Source organism: Aythya fuligula, chromosome 14, assembly GCF_009819795.1.
Source record: "Aythya fuligula isolate bAytFul2 chromosome 14, bAytFul2.pri, whole genome shotgun sequence".
In the NCBI taxonomy this organism is placed as follows: Eukaryota; Metazoa; Chordata; class Aves; order Anseriformes; family Anatidae; genus Aythya; species Aythya fuligula.
Window position 1 is genome coordinate 14,493,251 of NC_045572.1, and position 21,383 is coordinate 14,514,633.

The window sequence follows — 21,383 nt, forward strand, 5'->3', positions numbered from 1 at the left end:
GCAGCCCATACTCAGGCATTGGGGGGTGCCACCCAGCCTGGGGCTGGGAGGCGTTGTGTAGCGCCAGGAGCCTTAGGCAATGCCACGCTTCCAAAATAAATGTGTTTCTGAAGGGCTGTGTAAAAATTCTGCGTTTGTAGGGCCTAACAAGGACGGAAATGTGGGGAATGCAGAAGTAACGGTCCCTGCTGCGGTGACAGGAGGGAAGGCAAGAGGAGGTGGCTGCAGGACCACAAAAAGGATCGCCAGAGGGGCTGAACCTGAGCAGCAACCTGTTCCCTTAGGGCAGTGTGGGATGGCAAAGAATAAGGCCCTATGATGAGTGCAGGCTCCTGCCGCCCTCTCAGTAATTCCGCTTTTAAGTTCCACCTGACCTGCTTCAGGTGATAAAAGTTATGTTGGAGGCTGTATCTGCTCTACCTAGCTTAAAGTGAGCCCCTGTGTGGTCTGTGGGCTGCAGCCTGCTCCAGCAGGTACGAGGTCTTCTACAGCAACGCCACGTTCAGTGCTGCTAGGAGGGGCGGGAAGAAGAGGGGTTTTCTTTGTAAACATAAATCTGTTTTGAGTTGATGCAGTGAGTCAGCAATATAAGTCTCCCCACAGAGAAAATTCCACCGCGTTAGGACAATGCAAGCAGGGGCCCAGCGCTCAGAAATAAGGCTCAGCATAAATGAAATCAGCAAAGCCCTGTTTACACTGAAGTTTGGAATCCAGTGCTCACATTTTTTCCAGAAAGCCACCAAGCTGGCTCCTAAACCTCTGTGTTGACTGAGCTACACTCAGAGACCAAACACAAGATACAGTGAGACATGCAGGGAAATGGCCACAAACAACAGGCAGCATGTGAGATACCAAGTGGCTTAAATAAGAAACTAAAAACACCACAGAGGAATACTCTAAAGAGTAATAATGAAATATAATTCAGCAGGCTTCCTCCTCAGTCTAGGTAAAGTCCAGTTTTGCACCAAGCATCTTTCAAGTCCCTCTTTTGAAACAGGTTATTAACTTCTGGGTAACTCGCAGGATAGCAAAATGCAACGCTCTGAACACACAAGCACCAGGAAGTCAAATTCAGTCGCACACACGCCTGTCACACAAGCTTTTTCATTCTCCCCCACCCTCTCCCAAAAAAAGAAGACATTCCTTCCTTTTACAACCTGCTGAATCATGGCACAGGCAGGCAGCCGTGAAACCCATTCCTGCCTGTGCTGCTTTGTCATTCAGGGGAAAAGAACAGTCCTAAATTTAAAAAGAAAAGAAAAAGAAGAGTAAAAAGAAAAGAAACAAGCGGCTGAAAGTGTACCCTGCAGTGTGATTTTCAAGATGTTTGAACTTATATATGAAAGGAATACAAAATCAATGCAAGACAGATAAATAATCAAGGGGAAAAAAAAATAAAGAGATGAAAGGAACAGAAGAACCACGCACAGAGATTTAAGTGCTTTGGCAGCCGAGCAGGTGGTATTTTTAGACCAGACTATGGAGTGCCAGGGCAGGGGCGATAAAAGAAAGGGGGATGGCAGACACTGCACCACAAACAGGACATTGTCAAGGAAAACCATTTAGGTTTGTTCAAGCTTTGCCACAGATTTACCAGTTGCCACTAATACACGCTTGGGGAGCATGCTGTGCTGCTCTCTGAGTTTAGAAGGAAATTCTGAAAGGCAGAAAAAGGGCAGTGTGGCGAGGCTGGAAAAGCCTGAAGTTCTCAATCCAGAATAGGAAGAACTCAGAGGTGACAGGAATCTTCGGTTTATGAGCAAACCATGGCTTTGAATAATTGTATTTTGGGGAATGTTTCTTTTCCTGACTGTTACCAGACAGAGAAACCTGCTGCACTTTCAGCTGGTACTTTCTATTCTTAATTCCCTCTAACCTCAATCTCTGAAGAATTCCTGCTTCCTTAATCCCTCCAAGGCATTGCCACATCGCTAGCACTCTCCTTGCATTTCAAGCATTAGCTGGAGATCTTTTCAGATCTCATTCTCCTCTGGAAAACTGGCAAGAAGTGAGTGGAAAATCAGGCAGGTCAGGGCTGCAGGACATCAATGACACTATGCTGGCAGATAGCAGGCAGTAAAGGCAGATGACCAGCGGGAGAACACTGACTTTTGCTCTTTCAAACTTTGAACTGTGGGAGGGAAGACAAGCTCACATCTCAGTACGGGGCAATGTCCATGTGCTCTGTTACACTTTTCATGGAAAACATTTCTTTACAGTGATATCTCTGGAGACCACTCCTGAGCAGGAGACCAGGAAAGATACACTGATATTAGCAAAACAAAGCGGCCCAAGTGTCTACAGGAAAATAAATAAATAAATAAATAAAGTCCTGCCACTTTCAAAGGTAATAAATGTGAGTGTAAGAAACGTCATGAATTAATAGTAACAAGGGAAGGAGGATAAACAGCAAAAGGAAGAAGCACTGGAGAACCAGAACCAGAGCATGAGGAGATGGATGGCAGGAGACAGGGAGGCAAAGTGATCAAGTGCAAGATGATAAACTATCCATCTGGTAGAGTAAGTGAAGGAGCTAGGAAGTGCCCTTGGGAACGAGAACTTTACAGAAAACTTCTGGGACCCAGAAGCTCAGAATTATGCAAGACAAAGCAATAGGTGCAAGTTTGGTCTGGACATAGGTAATGAAATCCTGATGGTTTTCTTGGGTTGTATAGAGGCTTGGTAGCTCCTGTAGGCATTGCACCAGCTTGCTGGTCACAGTTTGATCCTGGCTAGGCCATTTTCTGCCAGATCTTTCAGAGAACAGATAAAGATTTGCTTGAGAGTAGCCTCAAATGTCCTCAGGTCTGTGCTCTCCCTGAGGGTCTCACACTCAAGGCAGTTTTCTCTGAGCATTCCTGCGACACAGGCAGCAGGAGCTGGACTTCAGGCATCTTCTGGTGCACTCAGGGTTGTGCTGTTATTCCCTCTCTAGGGAAGCTCTGTCTGCCCTTCAGGTGCAAACACTGCAGTGGTACCAGCAGGCTGCCACCTCGGGGCCCTGGGTGCATCAGCAATGCCCAGAGCTTTTCACAGAGGCCACAACGATCCCTGCACGCAGCTCCCTGGGAACCAGGCGCAGGGAGGCACTGGGGCTGTCCCTGTTAGGAACAAGGCCACAAGACAACGCCACGGTGATACAGTCCTTCTGCTTTAGCTCACACTTTCCAAAGCAGCCAGGACTGACTGTGGGTGCCAAAAGCCGCTCTCCCAGAGCTGCTCGGCAGCTCCATACGTTCCCTGCAGCTGATGTCTGCTGCCCCACAGCAGCTCCCTGCCTTCCCTTCCTCATCCTCTTCAAAACCCAGCAGAAATGACGCTAGAGCAGCCACATTCCTGGCGTGCCTGCAAACAGCACCTCGCGCTGCTGGCCTGCACTAATCCTGCCTCGCTGAGGTCAATAAACAGAGAATTAGCAGCACGTAACTCAGTGACCTCTGCGGAGCTGCCACTCTCCCGCTTGCAACGACTGGCTCCTGGAGCCGAAGGAGCCGGATGGCAAGAGGCAGATATTTCAGTCATTTTGGGGGTTTTTGTCCCAGTCTGACCAAAAAACCTGACCGTCCATTTAGGGAAGACAAACCGAGGTGTGGCTCCTACTCTGTTCGCTGGCTTCTGACCCTTATTTTTCTATGCTTGACTTCCTCACTGTTTTCACTTAAATCTCGCATGTGGTTTCATGCTGAGCCCGTTTCTCTTTGTGTTACCCACATGTCACTCTCTGTGTCACTTCCTCCTCCGTGCTCACATGGCTGCTCCGTGGCTGGAGCTGGGCACCTGCCCCAGCAGAAAACAAAACACAAAAAAACGCGAGGTTTGATTTCAGCAGCATTAGCAGGTTGTCCTTTATATGAGCACACGGATGGAGGTACACCTGAACAGCTTGTGAAACTGAATCTCTAACAGCCAGTTTAATTGCTGATGAAGGTGTAGGTGTGTGCTGAAGTGCTTGACTATGAATCAGAACGGCTGAGGTGGGATGGATGCAGCTGCACTTGCTATGGAGCAACACCTTCTGGTGCATGGCCCAGGTGGACAGGTGAGCTTGGCAACCCCTTAAATAACCATCAAAAGCTCTGTAAACCTGCAATGTGCAGGAGGAACTTGCTTCTGAGAATCAGCCCTTGCAGGTGAAGTCTTCCTAGGAGCAGCTCGTCCCCCAGAGATGTGAGGACAAGCACGTGCCCGTAGGGACGGTGACAGCCCAGCTGCACTGTGGCCATGGCAGCTGCAAGCAGCCAGCGAGGACCTCACGCACTTACTGCATGAAGCGTTTTTACCATGTGTCACCGAGCTGCAAGGCAGAGTGACTTTGCACCTTCCAAAAATAACAATGGTGGTGGAGAATCGTGGCTTGGGGGGGGTCCATGCATGTGCTCACCCCAGGAAGGTGCCAGCTACGTCTGTGCGCGCTGAGGATTTACATCCATTTCTCTGTCAGAACTTAAATTGGCTGGTAACCAGGTGGAAATATTTCCCTACGCATGGAAGCTTCTTAAGAGCCATTTCCTGCCGCCAGCTGCTCACTAACCTCACAAAATCGCCAGAAGCTGGAGTCCCCATCAGCTCTGGTCCCTGCACCTTCCACGGCCCAGCCAGCGCTGCTTGGCCCTGCTGCCTTTGCAGGGCTCGTCCCACCTCCCTGAGCCATCAGCGGTTCTGGCACCGTGTTCCTCTGTCAGGGTGTTCCCTTTCAGCCCCAAGGAGCAGGCAGAACCCCGCTCATGTTTGCCCAGGCAGGGTTCCCATTGCAGGCAGGGCAGCACCCCAAAAACCGCACCACCGCTGTCGTGCCCCGTGGCTCCTGGTGCAGCTCAGAGCCTGGAGATGATCCCAGCCTCCCAGTCTGGTGGTGTTATTTCCCTGCCTCGTATCGCTGTTACTCAGAAAAAAAAAAAAAAAAAAAAAAAAAAAAAGCTGATTCACATATTTTTCCAAGGAAAATGATAACACGGCTCTCTTGGTGAGCTGCAGTCCCCTGTGCTTTCCTTTAGGGCCGCAGAGGGGCTGAAGGCGAAAGGCAGCACCAGGCACGGCGTTAAGGCTCCGTGCAAGCATTTGCAGCTCCCCAGTGCCTTCTGGTGGCAAAAATGCATCCACCTCGCCCATCCCCTTCCCTCCGAGCCCGGCATTTCGGCAGGGCGAGCGCTAGGGGCTCAGCCTCGCACCTCCCTGGCGTCACCTCCCTGCAGAGCATCACTCAAATTCCCCGTGGTTTCGGCCCCAAAAGGCTCCTTTCTGTGCCAGAAAATAGGATGGAGAATAACGGCCCCTGTGTTCCCAAGGGTCCAGCTCTGCCTCCAAGGATGCAACACGTCCCCGACGCGACGAGTGCCGTGCCCCGGTGCATTTCCTTTTTCCTTAGGGCAGGAGCAACGAGAGGGTTTTCAGCCTGGGTTGCCGGGAGCAAAGCAGCCAGGAGTGAAGGCTTTATAGGATTTGCTGCTGCTTTTGTGTGTGATATTAGTCTCCTAGGGAAGGATAAGCTGCTGCGTCTGGAGGCAGTCCCTGCCTGATGTCCTCTGACAGCTGGAAGGAGCAAAGTGAACTTGTGTGAGGTGGAGACCTCATAGGGTCTCACCTTGTGGTCTGTCTGCATTTTTCTGGCAGTGAGTGCCCCTGGGGGCTCCCAGTGTAGGCCCAAGGTGTCCCTGAACATGTTGGCCAATGTCACAAGGGTGACTGTGTTGGCACCGAACATTTCTGTCCATACGGGCTCAGGCCGAGGGAACAGCAGAGCCTTTCCTCCAGGGTTAGGCCTGAGGCAGAGCTGTTCCTCCAGGTTTACCTACAGGGCGTGGATCTTGCTGCCGCTGCCGTATAAATGATGAGGGAATGAAAGGAAAAGATGCTTACTGATATTTCAGAAATCAAAGAGCCTTTTTTAAAGCAATGTGTGAACAAAGAAGATGTAAGCAAGGGCCTGGGGTCCCCCAGCTCTCTGCTGGTTCAAGGAAGCAGAGCGATGAGAACGGCCCTGGGGGTGTCCCCTCCTCATGGTCCTTTGCTGTCCTCCTGCGGGCAGAACAGCTCCTGCCTTCAGCAAAGCACATTCAGGAGCTGGCAGTTGTTAAAAAAATCCTAAATGTATCATGGCTGTTCTGATATCATTTCAGGGAAAAGGGTGAGTCATGGATTTAAAAGCAGCACGGCAGTGGTGTGCATCGAAACAAACCCTGTAGTATTCTCTGCAGACTTGGAAGACGCAGAAGCTTTCTCACATAGAAACCCATGAGGGTGTGGAGGTGGGGATTTATTTCAGCACTGGCTGGCTATTAGAAAAGTACACAGAAATTAGAGAATGAGAGGCCTCCTTCGGTGCATTGGCTGATAGGGAAATGAAGACAGTCTGGAGGCACTCAGAAGATGTCTGCTTGGCACAAGGCTGCGAGAGATGGTTAAGGTTACACGAGTGAACCATGACAACCTCTGCTCTCTTTTTCAAGTCAAATAGCTTGGAGTTAGATCTTATCACTCAAGACTTGAATTAATCATGGGCTGAGTATTATAACTGAAAGAAATAGATCAAATTATAAAGGCAAGCTGCTACTAAGCTCAATGGAAACTTAAGAATGAGGAGGAATGAAGAGAGGTATTAAGACTGTATTAAAAATATCAACTATGCCTCAGGGAATGGTGCTGTTCTCAAACAGATTCCAGCATCAGAAGCACAGTGGTTTAGTTTTCCAGCAAGAAACCAGGCTAGGTAAGAGCTTGAATTCTTTCAGAGCATGTTAGCCATGCCAGGAGGAATAGGCTTGCAGCTGACCTGCCTCCCTTGCTGCTTTCTTAGAAACTGTGGATTATAACAATCAGTTTATGTCAGATAAACTCACTCTTATGCTTTTGCATTTCCCGTTTATTCCTTTTATTTATTCTAAGTGTTTTCTCTATTAGGCTCTCCTTTTTTGCAAGCATCTGTGTGTGGAACTTGAATCAGTTACTGACTGACTTTCTGAAAACACATCCTTGGCTTCCTTTGTTATCTTGGGACATTTCAGTATGACACTTCGTCCCATGAACAGGTCCACTTTTAATCTGTCCATCAGCTCAGTGATAAGGGTTCTTCCTCTTGTTCCTTCTGAACAACCCCAATCCAAGTTAGAAGCAGGCTGAGCTGCAGGCTTTCTGCTATCCTAAACAGATTCTCAGTGGAGGTTTTTTTGTTTGTTTGTTTGTTTGTTTTTCTGGTAGTATTTTACAAGGCAGCAAAGAAAGTCAAACAGATCCTCCTTCCTTTTCATATGTAAAGATGTAGGTGTGACACAAACTCAGCAAAATCTCTGTATTAAATGCAGGCTTTTCTGTTTTCTTATTTTTCAGCTGATTGCTAAATCAGCGTCTGTTTTACAGATCTTCGTAGATTTTATATATACATGTACAAATATATGAAAGATCTGTATCTGTATGTATAATTAAAAATCTATATGTAATAAAAACATAGGTAATAAAAACCTATATGTATATATATGTATAACCCTGTATTTAGAGTTAAGAAGGTCTCTAGGAAATGAAATATTAAATACTAAAAGGGTTGATCATTAGAGGACTTTGAGAGGAATTTGAACTCATTTTCACTGGAGAAAAAAATAAGTGTTCTGCAGATAACAGCTGTCCATGTTAATCTGTTGTAGACATGGAACCTCATATAAATTAGAGGAGGGGATTTTCCTGTCTGCTTTAGTAAAAACCCAAACAGTGGTCCCCTGGTAAGTCCTGTACCAACAGACTGGACTCTATATTCTTGAGGAGCCACTTCCTTCTCTGACAGAAGTTAAAAACTAGACAAAGTAGTAGTGTCCTAATAAAACTTCCAACAAAACCCCCTTCGACTAGGGATAACTCCGTGAGGACCTTATTGGCAGGTTGACATCCATCCTGTTATTCACCAGACTAAATACAAGCCTTTTCCTTGCAGCGTTCTCTGTTGGCATTTCTTCATGTGACAGGCGACTGCTCCTTAAAGCAGGCATGCAATAAGTGTCCTTGCAGGTGGGCATCCACGCTCTACCCTGTGGAAAGGCAACTCTGACTGATTTATAGCCATTTTGGGAGGAACAAAGCTGATTTTAGGCAAAGCTGCCCAACCACGGCCAACAGATTTGTGCGCTGTGATTTACTGGCCCAGATCGCCAAAAAGCAGACAAGAGCCTGGCCTCCTACAGCTTCTCCAAGTGGAGGCTCATGCTGAAGTCTTCATTCTCTCACCCACTTCCAGTGCTCAGGGGGGATTTTACCCACGTGGTGGGCTGCAGCCAGACCCAGAAACTCTCTGGTTGCTTCATAACAGCTCTCACTTGTAGCCCTGACTGCAAAAAATCACTGGGTTGGGGATGACAGTGAATTAAAACCCTATTTGGTCGCCTTTGCCCAGGCAATGTCCTTATAACATTGGATTACATTAGCATCTGAGCATAATGAGCAGTCCTACAGGTTGATGCTCAGTCTTTTTCCGCGGTTTGTGACTTAGTGAAGATCTTTAAAACAGATTCTAAGAAACCATTGCTCCTCTTGGGCAATTTCAGGAATGTGGGATTGAGTTCACTTAGATCCCTTTCTTGTATAATCTACTTTTCTTTTTAATTTCTAGTGCTGTGATTCCTGCTGCCAAGAGCTTAGCTGTCACACGGGTTACGGAAACCTTTTGCCTGTGCAGAGGGCAGGGCAAATTATTCTTTGGTATTTGCAAAACTACAGCAACAGCCAAAACTTTAAGGGGTGCATTCAGGATGAGAAGATCAAGACAAGGAATGAAGCAAGCAAGCTGTTACATGTCATCACTAAACCGTACGGGACGTGGCATCAGCTGGGGTCTGTGCAGGCCCTATGGGACCATGCTGCGATGTGGAACTGCGATGAGCAGTGATAACGCCAGAACTTTCCAGAACAAAAGTCCAAGCTCCTGTGTGTGTTCAGCTCCATGCCAGACCCAGAAGAAAGCACAGAGGTCTCGGAGGTGGTGGCTGGGAGGGCACAGGGCCGGGCACTCTGCTTCTGCCTGCCCAGGCCCCGCAGCGCCGTGACAAAGGCTGTGCACGCCACACCAGGGAACTGGAGGCAGGGGGATGCTTCTTGTGTGAGAGCAACAAGAAATCTTCAAATTACTGCATGCTGTTTCCCTTTCCTTTTCCCCAGTGGAGCTGCGGGGTGCAGCTGCGATCAGGAGCTCGAGGAACTGCCCTCTTATCAGAGCCCTCTTATCAGAGCGGTGAGACACCATCCGTCCATCCCACACTCGGGTGCAGGAAGGTGGATCGCCGTCAGCAACACCACTGTCACTGCTGTTCAGCCTCCCAGTGGTTAAAAGCAAGGGTGTGCAAGCAAGTTTGGTGTTTAGTGCTGCTTCTGGTTGTTCTATTCTTTTAGTCAATCGCATCGTGCGGCCATTTCACACCCTAAAAATAAACCCAGCTGTTTTTAAAGCTATTCTTTTGTCCCCATGTGTGATCGGTCACTGCTGGGGGACAGCCTCTGGCCTTTTGTGAAAGCTCCCTGTGCCTGACACAATTGTCAGCTGCTTCTAAGGCCTCCGGGAAGAGCACGATCTCCTCGCTTACAGCCAGCGCCCCACAGCTGGAGAGGACAACGTGGCTCGGAGGTGGGACCGGCCAGCACTGGGAGGAAAAGCGATGCCCAGGTTGGTCTCTGGCACCTCCCAGGATTGCCCCTGCCCAGCTTTGCAAGGTCACCTCGGCCTCCTTGCCAGGCTCAGCTGAACAAAGGCAAGGAGAAGTCACAGCTGGTAACCAGAACCTCAGCCCCTCCCGGCTGCCTCTTGCCCTCGTGATGTTTGACTGCTGCTGGCTCCCTGATCCCGCGCCAGCGGCATTCATGGACAGCGGCTGTGTCCAGAGCCTCCCTTGGGAGTAGGGAAGGGACAGCAGCCGCATTCCTCAGCCCCAGCAGTTTGGGCAGCCCAGGCTGGTGTCCCCCTGGGGGACATCGCTCAGCGCATCTCGGCAGGGCATGAGCCCTGCTGCCATCTGCAGCACTTTTCTTCCTGCGAAACATCCATCCATCCCACCCACATCACGCCTCTGCTGCCCCCAGGAACTCTTCCTTCCCCCTGCGGGACAGGATCTGGTGTGAAAAGCCCCCGTAAGGGCACAGTGACCACTGCCCTCCTGGTGGCTGCATCCCAGCATCACCTCCCCAGTCTGGGCAAACTCCCCTGGCTCTTTCCCCGTGCCTGGCAAGCCCGGGGCCTCTCCTCTGCAGGAGACCCATCAGAAACACCAGCTCCTTCCTAAAGAGCACCCCCAGAGAGCTGCCCTCACTCAGCCCCTTACCACTCCCCTGGCTCCATCTCAAAACCGGGCAGCGCTGCCAGCACTCCCTTCCTGGCCCAAATGGGACAGGGCAGCGAGGGAGCTCTGTTTCTTCACCCCTGTAATCCAGGAAAGGCGAGCCGCTCTCCACCGCCGCTTTGTGCCCTTTGATGCATTTTTATGTGGCTTTAGCCTTGTCATTTTTTTTTCTCCTCATCATTATAGGATAACAGTAAGTGTGTGTTAACATCAGAGCTGCCAAAGGTACTTGAAAGGCTTGTTTGTCCCTCCGCAAGGCAGAATCATCCCTCTTCCTGCCATATGCACTTATCACGCCAGAAATTCATTCTTGCTCGCTCTGGCCAGAAGCACAGTTGCCTTTGTGGTGTTGTTCTTTTTTATTTATGTGCTATTTCTGACATTCTGCTGAAAAGGGAGTAGGAAAATTGGCAAAATACTCGGAAAGGAGTTGCTTGCTCCACGTGACAATAGTATGAGACAAGGCAGGACAGGAGAGGGGTTGAACTTGCGTGTTTTAATAGTTTTAACAGATGTTGGCCGTAGAAGAGGAGTTATTACATATTTGCATGTATTGATGCTTTTGATGATGACTAAGCAAGGGTAGCATCTTGGCACTGCTTTTATACTAACATGCCCTCTAGACAGATTTAATACGCGCATAGATAAAGGTCATCAGCCTCCTTTAGAAGAAAGCTATAAAAAATGCCTCCAAATTATCCCTGACTGAACGAGAATCATACACTTATTTACACAGTTTCCCAAAGGCTTTAAAGGGAGGCTTCCCACCGTCGCTGCTGAAGCATTTTATCTCTGCTGAGATGAAAACCACTGCCAGTAGGGCCAAAGGTTGAAGCAGCCCAGAGAAGATTTGGCCCTTAAAACTTCTACGTTAACCGATTACCTGATAATGTTTGTGTGACCTCTTTGATATGGCACAGACCCAGAAATCTCAGGAATTACAGCCAAAATCAGTCCAGCTCAACGGGCTATCCTGCTTCTCCAATATCTACCCAGTTTGTATGCTGAGCGACACTTCGCAGGATGTCAGCCTGAACGTCGCTGGCAAAACCAACCGTCTGCCGCCTCGCTCTGTGAAAAGAGGAGCCTCTGTACAGCTCCGCATTTTAGGAAGCTGCTTCTTGCCACTTCTTGCAAAGTTTTCAAGGTTATTGTGAAATGCCAGGGCCTGGATGCATGTCAAAATGCCCAGGAGGTCGGAGCCAGCCTGCACCTTCCCGGGAGCCCCGGTGGGAAGCGCAGAGCAGAAATCTGCAGCTGTCCCTGTTTCTTAGGAATGGCAGAGCTTGTTAACAAGTGATGAAATAATGAGTTGCTGTCTTCTTGCCACATTTTTCTTCATGCCTGCCCTTCCTTTTGCAGCTGCAAAATCCAAGAACTCAAAGGAAGTCTCGACACATGTTGATCTGAGACAATGGAAGCTCCCCGCAGCCGCGGGAGCACAGGAAGGCGTTTTTGCCCCCTCCGCTGTCCCAGCCCAAGGGAGGGGTTAGCTGAGCAGCCCGAGGTGCTCGGGGCTCTTCTCTGATTCTTTAGAATCAAAAAAAAATCTTCTATTTCTGTGTGGCTTTGAATTCTTTTGAACTAAAAAAATCCACCTTTTTTAATTACCCCCCCCCCCCCCCCATTATTATTTTTTATTTTTTTATTTTTTCTCTCTGGCTTTTAATTCTTTTGAACCCCAAATTCTCTTTTTCTGCGTGGCTGCTGCAAAGACACTCACTGCTCCCGCGTGCAGTTCCGCTGTCCCAGGTTTGGATGTGCTCGGTGGCTGCAGAAGCATTAGAAACGAAAGGAAGCACGAGTGCCAGCGGGGTTCGAAAGCACTGCTATATTTTTACGATGCATTTGGAAGGACGAGAAGCCTCAGTGCTTCACAGCTGAAGGGTAAGTTGCTCGGAAGGAAAATGTTGTTTGTTTGTTTTTTTTTTCCACCAACAGAGCTCTTGGCCTCTTGCAGGCTCATGAAACACATTTCCAGGGGATTCTGCTGCGTGTAACTTCTCCAAACTCTGGGCTGCCTTTTCCTTGCCCCCCTGCTGCCGGGGAGCAATAGGTACTGCACACTGTGCCGCTGCTGCGAGCTCCCCCAGGCCTTTTGTGCTGCTTGTTTTTCCTCCCAAGATTACTTTTAATCCAGATCAGCATTGCAATACAGCTCACCGTGCAGCCCTACAGTGGTAATTAGGAGGCAGAAAGAATTAAGGGCTACACGAAGGGGTGGCAAGAGCAACACCATCTTGCGTGGGCTCAGAGAAATGCCTCCAGCGATGACTCAGGGGGAGGTGCGACGACTTTGGACCATGCTCACGTACACACAGCCTGGGGAGCAGTGGGGAGCAGCACACAGCCAGGGGAGACCGGGAAGAGAAGGGCAGCGTTTCTCCAGCTCCCACCCCAAAAATCCATACCCGGCCCGGACCTGGGATTGCAGGACTTGTCTTTGATTAGGAGGAAATTCAGCATCACCAGCCTCGGAGGGTGAGGTCTTGCATTATGCTCATTCCAGTGGCATCACAGGCAGCTGGTGACAGCGGTGATGTCCCGTCCCATCCCATCCCATCCCGTCCCCGTCCCCTTCCCCTTTTGACCCGCGCAGTCCAGGGATGCGGTGGCTGTGCCAGCAGCCCACAGTCCCCTTGTAGGGTGGCATTTAGTGCGGGAGGAAGGTGCTCGTGCTGGCTCCTGGTGAGCCTGGAGTGAGGATGGAAAATACAGGGAGTTCTGGTGGTGACAGAGAGGGGTGAGATAAATACAATGGCCTGCGGGAGGTAAAGGCAGCTTGAAAAGTCATGTTTCTGTGCAAGGGAGGAGGGGAGAGACTTCTCTGCTTGTTTCATTCATGTTTCTACTGACCTTTGATATATTTAGATTGTATTAGATTATACTAGAAATATTTTGTTTCTAATGATGATCTGGGGAGTGGGAGTGCTCTGTATGGTTCTTCACAACTTCTTCTGGCCAAGGCTTCCTTACATGCGTCTGACTCGGGTCACACTGCGCTGTTGTCTGACCGAGGTGTCTGCACAGGGCTTTTTGTTCAGTTGTTGTGCTTCGTGTTTTCTTTTGCTAGCAGGCTGTAATCAGCCAGGCACTGAGGGTAAAACCAACTGCACTGAGCACAGAGAGACCTTTGCCCTTTCTGAGCTGACATGGAAAAATTATTTATTTTTCTGACAGCCAAGCTAGAGGAAACAAAACACCATGGCCCTCGTATTTCTAATCAGTTGCTGGAGTGGAAAAGCATCGGTCCTGATATGAAAGAAGTAATGTTGCAGCCGATGCTTGAAAAATGGTGGTGTCTGCTGTTGGTATTTGGAGAAATAAGTTGGGGCACGTTGTAGCCTCTTTGAGTCTTTAGCTGTCAGAGAGAGGCGAAAAGCCAGCCCCGCTTTGCTGTTTCTTAGAAGGTCCATCGAGGGCACCGGACTACAACGTAGTTCTCTTGCATAAGTCTGATCTTGTTTTCTGTAACAATGAAGTTTAATGATTGTTTTGTCCTAACCCTCAGTTCCCTGAGCCAAAGGGAAATTCTTCAAGTGACGGAGAGGAAGGAGACAAAGCCAGGGCTGGGCAGCGCGGCTGTGCCAGCGCAGTGCTGATGGACAGGAACCGGCCGAGCGGGCTGCTCCAGGCACACACATGTGAAAACACCGGGCTCTTGCTCTACCCTGATGGACTGTGTAGGTTTTTACCCTCCCAGACCTCTCTGATGTGGATCATGAGAGCTATTTTGGCTGAGGACTGAGCAGGAGGCTTAAATACCCCACTCCCAACCTTCCCAACGTGAGGGCAGGCTCTGAAACCCGTGTCGAACCATAGTGCAGGTCTCACCCGCAGATCCAGCAAAACACTGCAGGGCAGACCTGTGCCTTCTGTGTTTGCTCTTGTCCTGTCCTGCAGCTGCAGCAGGTTCTTGGTGCGGGGGCTTTATCTGGCTCCACACCTGTGCCACGAGTTGTACCTGGCACATGCCTGGGAGCTGCTGCCTGGGGTTCCCAACGTGTCAGCTCAGGTGGGGGCTTCGTGTGCTGCATCAGCAGGAGGGATGCGCCTTGGCTTGCGTTAGGAGAGCTTTGAAACCAGATATACCAGGGGAAGAACCAGCCGGGCTGCTGGGATCTGTCCCATCCCCCCCCCCCTACCATCACCCTTCCCCTCTCTTATCTCTCCCATAAGCTTTCTGCTGGATTTCTCACTTCCTCATCTCAGATTCCTGGAAGAGGGAGGGTGGGAACAGAAATTCTCCGTTAGAACTTTCTCCACCACTTTACACTTCTACTGTGCATATGATAACGGGCCACCCGAGAGCTCCTGGTTTTAAGCACTGCCTACAGATCTCTCCTGTTTGATTAGAGCCAGCCTATGCTGCCAGCTGCCACCGCCGACCACCACATCAGCAAGGACTGAACCCGGTCAGAGGAGCTCCTGCTCAGGAAATCAGGTTTTCCAGCCTGGAAGAATCAATATGTTGGATCAGATCCATCTGCTGGCTGCCGTGACAGTTCTGGGAGTCCTGGAGCAAGGTAGGGAGCATTGTATACCCGTGCCCAAATACCTGCTGGGCCAATCTACTGTGCCTCCACCAATTTCCTTGCACTTCCATGCTGTGCTTCTGCTGTCACACTGCCACTCAGCTGCTTTTCAGAGTTTGGTGCAGAACATAGCATAAAAAGCACAGCAGCTCTGAGAGGGGGAAGAGCAGGACACAGAGGGGCACACAGAATCTCCTTCAACCATTGTTTCACATTGCGTGACCATTTATTTCAGCATCTGGCTGGCTTATCTGTGGTGTCAGTTCCCTCCCTGCTCGGCTATTTAGAAGGGGAAAGAAATAAAGGTCTAGGAAAAAAAAAAAAAGGCAGCAACAATGTGTTCTGAACTGCACAACTATTTGTACAGATAATAGATGATATGTTAATCGTGCCAGAGAGAAACCAGATTGCCACTGGTTGTACATGACTGCACACTCCTTGCTTCACTGTTGCCCTGTCTCATTCCCTTTTTCTTGTCTGAAAGGTGTCTGGGATTTTCAGCTGGCTTTGCTCTCCAGGGCTGCAAGGTCAGGGGGAGGCTGCAGGACTTTTTCCTCTATCTCTGACAGCCTCCTTGCCACTGAGCACACTCAGATGACTGACCCGTGCTACTCTTCTCTCCTTTACTGCAGCCTACTTCTTCCTCCAGGTGATCTATGCCAGGCGGAGGTTTGGCATTTCTCCTCCAAATATCTCAGGCCCACCTGAATTCGAGAGGATCTTTCGAGCACAGTAAGAAACCCCTCTTATAAGGTGCTTTGCAGACCTCGTGTCTGCAGCACTGCCCTTCCCCTGCTTTGCCCTTCCGTTCTCAGGATGCCCTGCAGCACTGCGGCTGGCACCCACCTCCCCCGGGTCCAGTTAAGGGGTATAAGAGTCAGTGTCGGGACTTTGTTGGCTCGTAAGTCCTAAACACAACAACCACTGCTGATAGAAACCACAGAGGAATTTGTGCTGTAGAGCAAAGGCAAAGTTTCTGGTGCCTGAGCCTTAGGCTGTTTGTCACCAAATAGAGTCAAAGCCTGAGGCAGCTTCACCACTGCTCTGAACCCACCTCGCTGGGACATACGAGCTCTCAGAGAGCTCTCAGGGGGGCTGCGAGGGGAATTGCCCAAATACAGACAGTTTGAACAGCCAAGTGCTCCCTCCTGCTCCCGTCCTGCTATGGCCTTGTCTGCACACAATGCACATTGTCCTGGACACACACACAGCCAGCTGGGACAGACCTTGGTTGTGGCTTCTGGGCTTTCATGGCAGGATTTAAGCTGTGGTGGTGAGACAACTGTTCCCAGAGCCTTTTTGTGCATGGTCAGACCTGGGCATCTTTTAGTTCCTTGCAAACAGTGACTGGCCTGGAGACCCAGATCCTCCCACTGCTTAATTCTTGTGAATACAGGTAGGACAGGAACTGCAGGGAAAGGCACAAGCCTGGTGGCTTTTATGGAGACATCATCACTAAGAAGCCTTTCCTGTGTTTATGGCTGTCCTCTTTTCCTCTAGGGTGAACTCCTCCGAGTATTTTCCCATCTTTGTGGCACTGCTGTGGCAGGCTGGACTCTTCTTCCATCAAGGTGAGAATAGCCTCTTACCTGCCTGGATGCTGGGTCAGCAGCGCTGGCTCAGCCCTCAGGTCCTGCTCGCTTTCTGAACAATTAATTAGGCAGTAATTCTGTCTCTGCTGGGAGTGTGGAGCCAGAGGACACACAGCCTCTATCCCTCCCCTTTGGGCAATCTGCTGGGACCGAAGTAGCTCTAAAAAGCCTTTGGAGGTGGTCACTGTGATCTCTCTCACCTGCAGGTCTGGCTGCAGCCCTGGGTCTGCTCTATCTCTACTCCCGCTACTGCTACTTTATGGGATACAGGGCATCGTCCTCAGAAAGGTAAACACCTCCCGACAGCCTCCAGCAAGCAGGGACCCCCGGGGAACACAGTGTGCTTCGGGAAAGATGGGGAGCTCAGCACTCCTCGGGGCTGCTTCAGGGTCAGCCCTGCCACAGCCCTGGGCGCAGTGTGGGCACGGGAACGGGGCGGGCACCAGACACGGGTGTGGGGTGAGGCTGGGGCTGCCTGAACCCTGTGGGTGGATGTGCTTGCTCCCTCCAGGCAGGAGCAGGGGTAGGGGGCATCCAGGGCTGCCTTTCTGCCAGGGGTGATCCCACACGAGGGCAGTGATGCTCGGTCTTTGTTCCTCCCAGGCTCGCCCCCATCTACTTCAGCACTGGGGTTCTCTGGATCCTTGTGGCGGTGTCAGCCCTGGGCCTCCTGCATTTCTTCCTCTCTCACTACACGGGGCTGAACGTCCTCCGGCTGCTGGCAGTGTGACGCCCCGTCCCTCATCTGTGTCCTCGCCTCCGTGTCCTGCTGCTTCTCAGATGTGATAGCAGACGGCTTGCACCGAGTACAGCCCTTGGTGGCAAATCCACCCTCACCTGAGCTTTAAACACCTCCCTCCCTGCTGCCCCGTACTGGCAGGAACCACGGAGCTATTCCAGAGGTATTTTTCCCCATGTGCTCTTTGGGCCAATTGCAAATATCTGGCAACTCTGTCATGACCGATGCCGAAACAACGCCCTGAAAAAAGGAGAACTTTAGGAAAACAGGACACAGAAAAGTGAGCTCATCTCAGCCCCAGCTTCCCAGCCAGGGAGGGCAGATGCCGAGGCGTTCCCATTCTCCCTGTGGGTACGTCCAGCCCAGGCACCGCTGTGGGGTCAGTGCCAGCCCACACCTAGGAAAGGCATTTGTCTGGAGCCACCTGTGGGCTGGGGCAGGGCGAGGGGTGAGGGATAAAGTGGAGCAGCCGTAAACGTGCCAATGGTCTGCTCCGAGCAGCTTGCAAGGCAGCAGAGCCAGGGGGAGAGGGAGCGGACTCACCACTGCTGCACATGTAACTTTGAAAATCGCTGAGCAACAACGTGCGCGGGAGCTACTGCCAATAAAAAGGCGCTGAGCTTGCTGTGCTGTGCTCCTTGTGGGTCCGTGTGTGGCACAGGACAAAAGCTGAACGTTTCAGGCTCATTGCTATTGCCTCAGTTTCCCTGCAGGAGGGGTTCCAGTAGTGAGAAGACAGTTTTCGGTGGTGCAGAGCCCCTGGACTTGGGTCTGAGGCGCCCAGAAGTATTCACTCAGCCCTGCTGGGTGCTTTGGCCGGTGCTGGGGTCTCCCTCTGGGCTCTGTGATGGGGAGGGCTGGGTTTTCACAGGAGCTCAGTGATGGAAGCCCTGAGCCTTTTGCCTCTCGGTCCCCCGTGTTAGCAGCACAGCTTAGAAAACACCAGAAGTGCTCAGAGCCCTCATCACAGGGGGAATTCTCATCAGGGAACAAAAACAACTGCGATAGCGTGCTGCCAGCTTAACCAGGTTTTAAAGGCTGCCTTCCTCCCCTCCCTCCCCTAGTGATAGACATATCCTACACTGTAAGAACATTAGGTGTTTTTTTTTTTTTTCCTGGAAGAGATGAACTTTTCACATTGCTTCATTTCCTTCCCTGCACTTTAATTGGCTTGTCCAGCAAAGCTCCCAGTCCGTTTCCCTTTCAGGCTCTCCTGCCTTGGATCAGAGCACACGCTGCACGGGAAGGCTTAAATTCAATCAGAAATAACTGCACAGCTCTCATCTGTGCAGAGTTTTCAGCACAGCGGGGCCCCATCCTCACGGGAGCCCGGGATGTCAGCAGTGTAAAAAGACAGAATAACTTTTTCTAGGCGTTGGCAAAACCCTTTAGCAAAAGCAGAGCAATTTTTTACCCTGGCTGTGCCTTAGGGAGGTACAGACACATCACCTGCCCCTGTGAGATGTTAGGTAGCCTTCCCATGAATGCCTCCCACCACCTCCTGATGCCTTTTCTCTCCTCACCCTTTCACCAGCACCAAAAACCCGGAGGCCTGGCCCCGAGGGGGGGTCCCCCGGGGGTGCGGGGAGCCGAGGCCGGGCCGGGGGCTCCTCGGGCGGGCGGCGGGCACCAGAGGGCGCCGGTGCCACGCGGGGCCGGGGCCGGGCCTGGTGTTAGGGTTAGTGCGGGGATCCTGCAGCCTCGAAGGAATCTCCTCGAGACGTATTAAAGTCCCTACAGCCCCCTGAAAGTGCTTCACAGATTTCTGGTCTCTTTTCTGCTCCCCTCACCCCGCTGCCAAGCCCGGCCTGGGGCACTTGGAAGCGAATTTGCTCGCACACGGCCACGGCCTCTGAGGCCAAGCAGCCAGCACAGCAAAGGGAACCTGGAAAACCAGAGAGATCTTTTCTGTCTTGTAACCAGGCCTCCCTCCCGGTGGGCCTTGTCACCCCTGGGAGGTGGAAGCAGGCAGCTCTGCCCCTTCGAAAGCCTCTGCCACCAGCTGCAGGGGTCTCCGTGCACACACTCTGCACGTGTGTGGGAACTGAGGCTCCTGTAAGGCTTTCGTACTGCGATAAAGAGTTTTGCAGCATATTATCTTGAAAACTTCAAGGGCACGCACGTGTACTTTCCTCCCCTTGGTGTGCAGGATACGTGCACAGACAGGTCTGGTGTGTGGGTTTGCACAGAGAAACGCTGTGCCTGGGACCAGGGGAGGAAACGCAGCCGAGCAGGAGGATGAGCGACATGCTAAGGGCTTGCTGGGCCACAGGGAGCAGCCCCTTGGCTTCCCACAAGAAGCAGCACTAACTTTTTTCAAGGGGTGTTTGGGAGAGAAAGGGGCTGGGGGAGGAGGGTGCAGCTGGTGGCCTTGGCTTTGTGGCGCTGGCATGTCACCCAGGTTTCCATAGCACCAGCATCCATAACACGGGGCCGAGGGGAGGGAGAGAAGTAGGTCAGACTGGGCTAACAATACCCAGACGGGTCCATATCCACAGCTCAGGCTGATCCGGGAGAGGGGATGAAGCAGAGGGGAAAAGGAGAGGGAAAACAACAACAAAACGAAAACACAAAGCGTCCCTAGCGTGAACAGCGCGTTTCTTTCCTTCAGGGAGAAAAATAAATAAATAAAAAGGAAAACCTTTTAAAGCCACCTTTGTGTATCAGGACTGAGAAATCAAGACTAGCACCCACCTCCTGCCCATCTGACAACAGACTACAAGGGAATTCAAATGCTAATTTGGAGCCAGACTGCTCAATGGGTCTTTATTTCCACAGCAGCTCCAGCACCCGAGCTCCCAGGAGCCAGGCTGCTGAAGCAGGGAGGAAGCTCAGCTCCAGACCAGTCCCGAAAGAAGCTTTCCTTCCCCTTCTCCTTTCCTGATTTTGTTACCGACGTGTCTTAGTTTTACTTGTTTACATTCAAGGCCAAGGAAAAGGAAAAGAAGTCACACTGGAGTTGTGCAACAAGAACAAGCGCTGTAGTGACCCATTTTATGTGCTGAGTCTGCAGAGGCTGCACTATCAACAGAAAAGCATTTTGGTGTTTGTGTGCAGAATAATCGTTTTGAATTATGTATCGATCAATGCCAAAAGTGCAGAGAACGCTCTGGTTCAAGAGCAAGAAGCAGAACCCTGCAGATCCGAGCGAACACACAGGCAGAGATACCTGCTGGGTGTGTAACAGCAAGATCAGAGGAAAGACTGCCTTGTTTGGGGAAACTGGGGGCTGTACGTGCATGCAACAGCAGTGGTACATGGCCAGGAAAATCCACATGTAAAGGTTAAAATTTGCATTGTCTTCATCAGCTTTGTCCATCCCACTTGTAAGACAGCACTGGGAATTCATCTTTCTCCTGCTGAGGACAGAGCCATAGCATACACAAGTTAGATGGGGCTTAACGGACCCTTTTGTGAACGCTCTCCCTCCGAAGAAAAACTTGGCCGTTTGCTGCAGAGGTGTAGGGAACAGCACAAACCATTTCAGCCTCCACCAACACTGTGTCCAGGGATTTCCAGGGTTTAAAACTAACAGTATAAGTTAGGTCAGAAGAGTGAAAGTAGGGCCAGCTCTTTGGAAGACTCATGGAACACTCCCAGGAGAAAAGGAGAGGATCTGTGCCAGCAGCACGTGTGGCCTGTGCACCAGCTGCATGGCTCGGGCATTGCACCACTTGACAGGAGAAAGCTGGGTGACCCCCAGCAGCTAGGGCAAGGTTACCTGCGAGGGGTAGGAGTCAGGGATCATCACATCAGCAAGTGTGAAAGCAATGAGCTCCTGCGGTCACTGCTCCCGGGTGCAAACTGGCTCAATTTCAAGACAAGTGGCTAGATCTACATCTAGCAGTGAGTTTCTGACGGCTCCTCTGTCACGGCAGCCCTGCCTGCTTTGGAAGCTGCCAGGGTACAGGGGCCTCGTGGGTCCTGGTGTTCCTGGGAATAACAAGAGCTCAGGCACTGCCTGCATGCTGGAGCGGCAGCGTGCTATCTGTCCTGATACAGATAATGCAGCACTCTCTCCCGAGACTAGACTCAGTCACCCCCACAGTAAAGTATTTACAGTTTTACAGCTCATCCTCCTTCTGGGAGGGAATGAGGAAGTGCAGGCCAGGCTCATTGCAAGGGATGCAAATGGACACTTGCCCACTTCCCTCCTGGCAAGGTGCAAGGCTGAAGTGCCAAAGAGCTGCAAATGTTCTGCCTGAGCCCA

At 51.0% G+C, this 21,383-nt stretch overlaps 1 protein-coding gene across 1 annotated transcript; it reads left to right on the plus strand.

Moving 5' to 3' along the window:
- Positions 1-12,123: 12,123 nt before the first annotated feature.
- Positions 12,124-17,462, plus strand: LOC116494904 (leukotriene C4 synthase-like). The gene is made up of 6 exons (XM_032197041.1): positions 12,124-12,194; positions 14,664-14,833; positions 15,475-15,574; positions 16,343-16,413; positions 16,641-16,722; positions 17,038-17,462. Exons 2-6 carry the CDS (start codon positions 14,776-14,778, stop codon positions 17,162-17,164), a joined length of 438 nt encoding a protein of 145 aa, XP_032052932.1. The 5' UTR covers positions 12,124-12,194; positions 14,664-14,775; the 3' UTR covers positions 17,165-17,462.
- Positions 17,463-21,383: the final 3,921 nt, after the last annotated feature.

Coding starts and splice junctions, on each gene's coding strand:
- LOC116494904 (XM_032197041.1), top strand. CDS start 14,776: ATGTTGGATCAGATCCATCTGCTGGCTGCCGTGACAGTTCTGGGAGTC. Junction 14,834..15,474: donor TCTGGGAGTCCTGGAGCAAG/GTAGGGAGCATT, acceptor CCTTTACTGCAG/CCTACTTCTTCCTCCAGGTG. Junction 16,723..17,037: donor AGGGCATCGTCCTCAGAAAG/GTAAACACCTCC, acceptor TGTTCCTCCCAG/GCTCGCCCCCATCTACTTCA.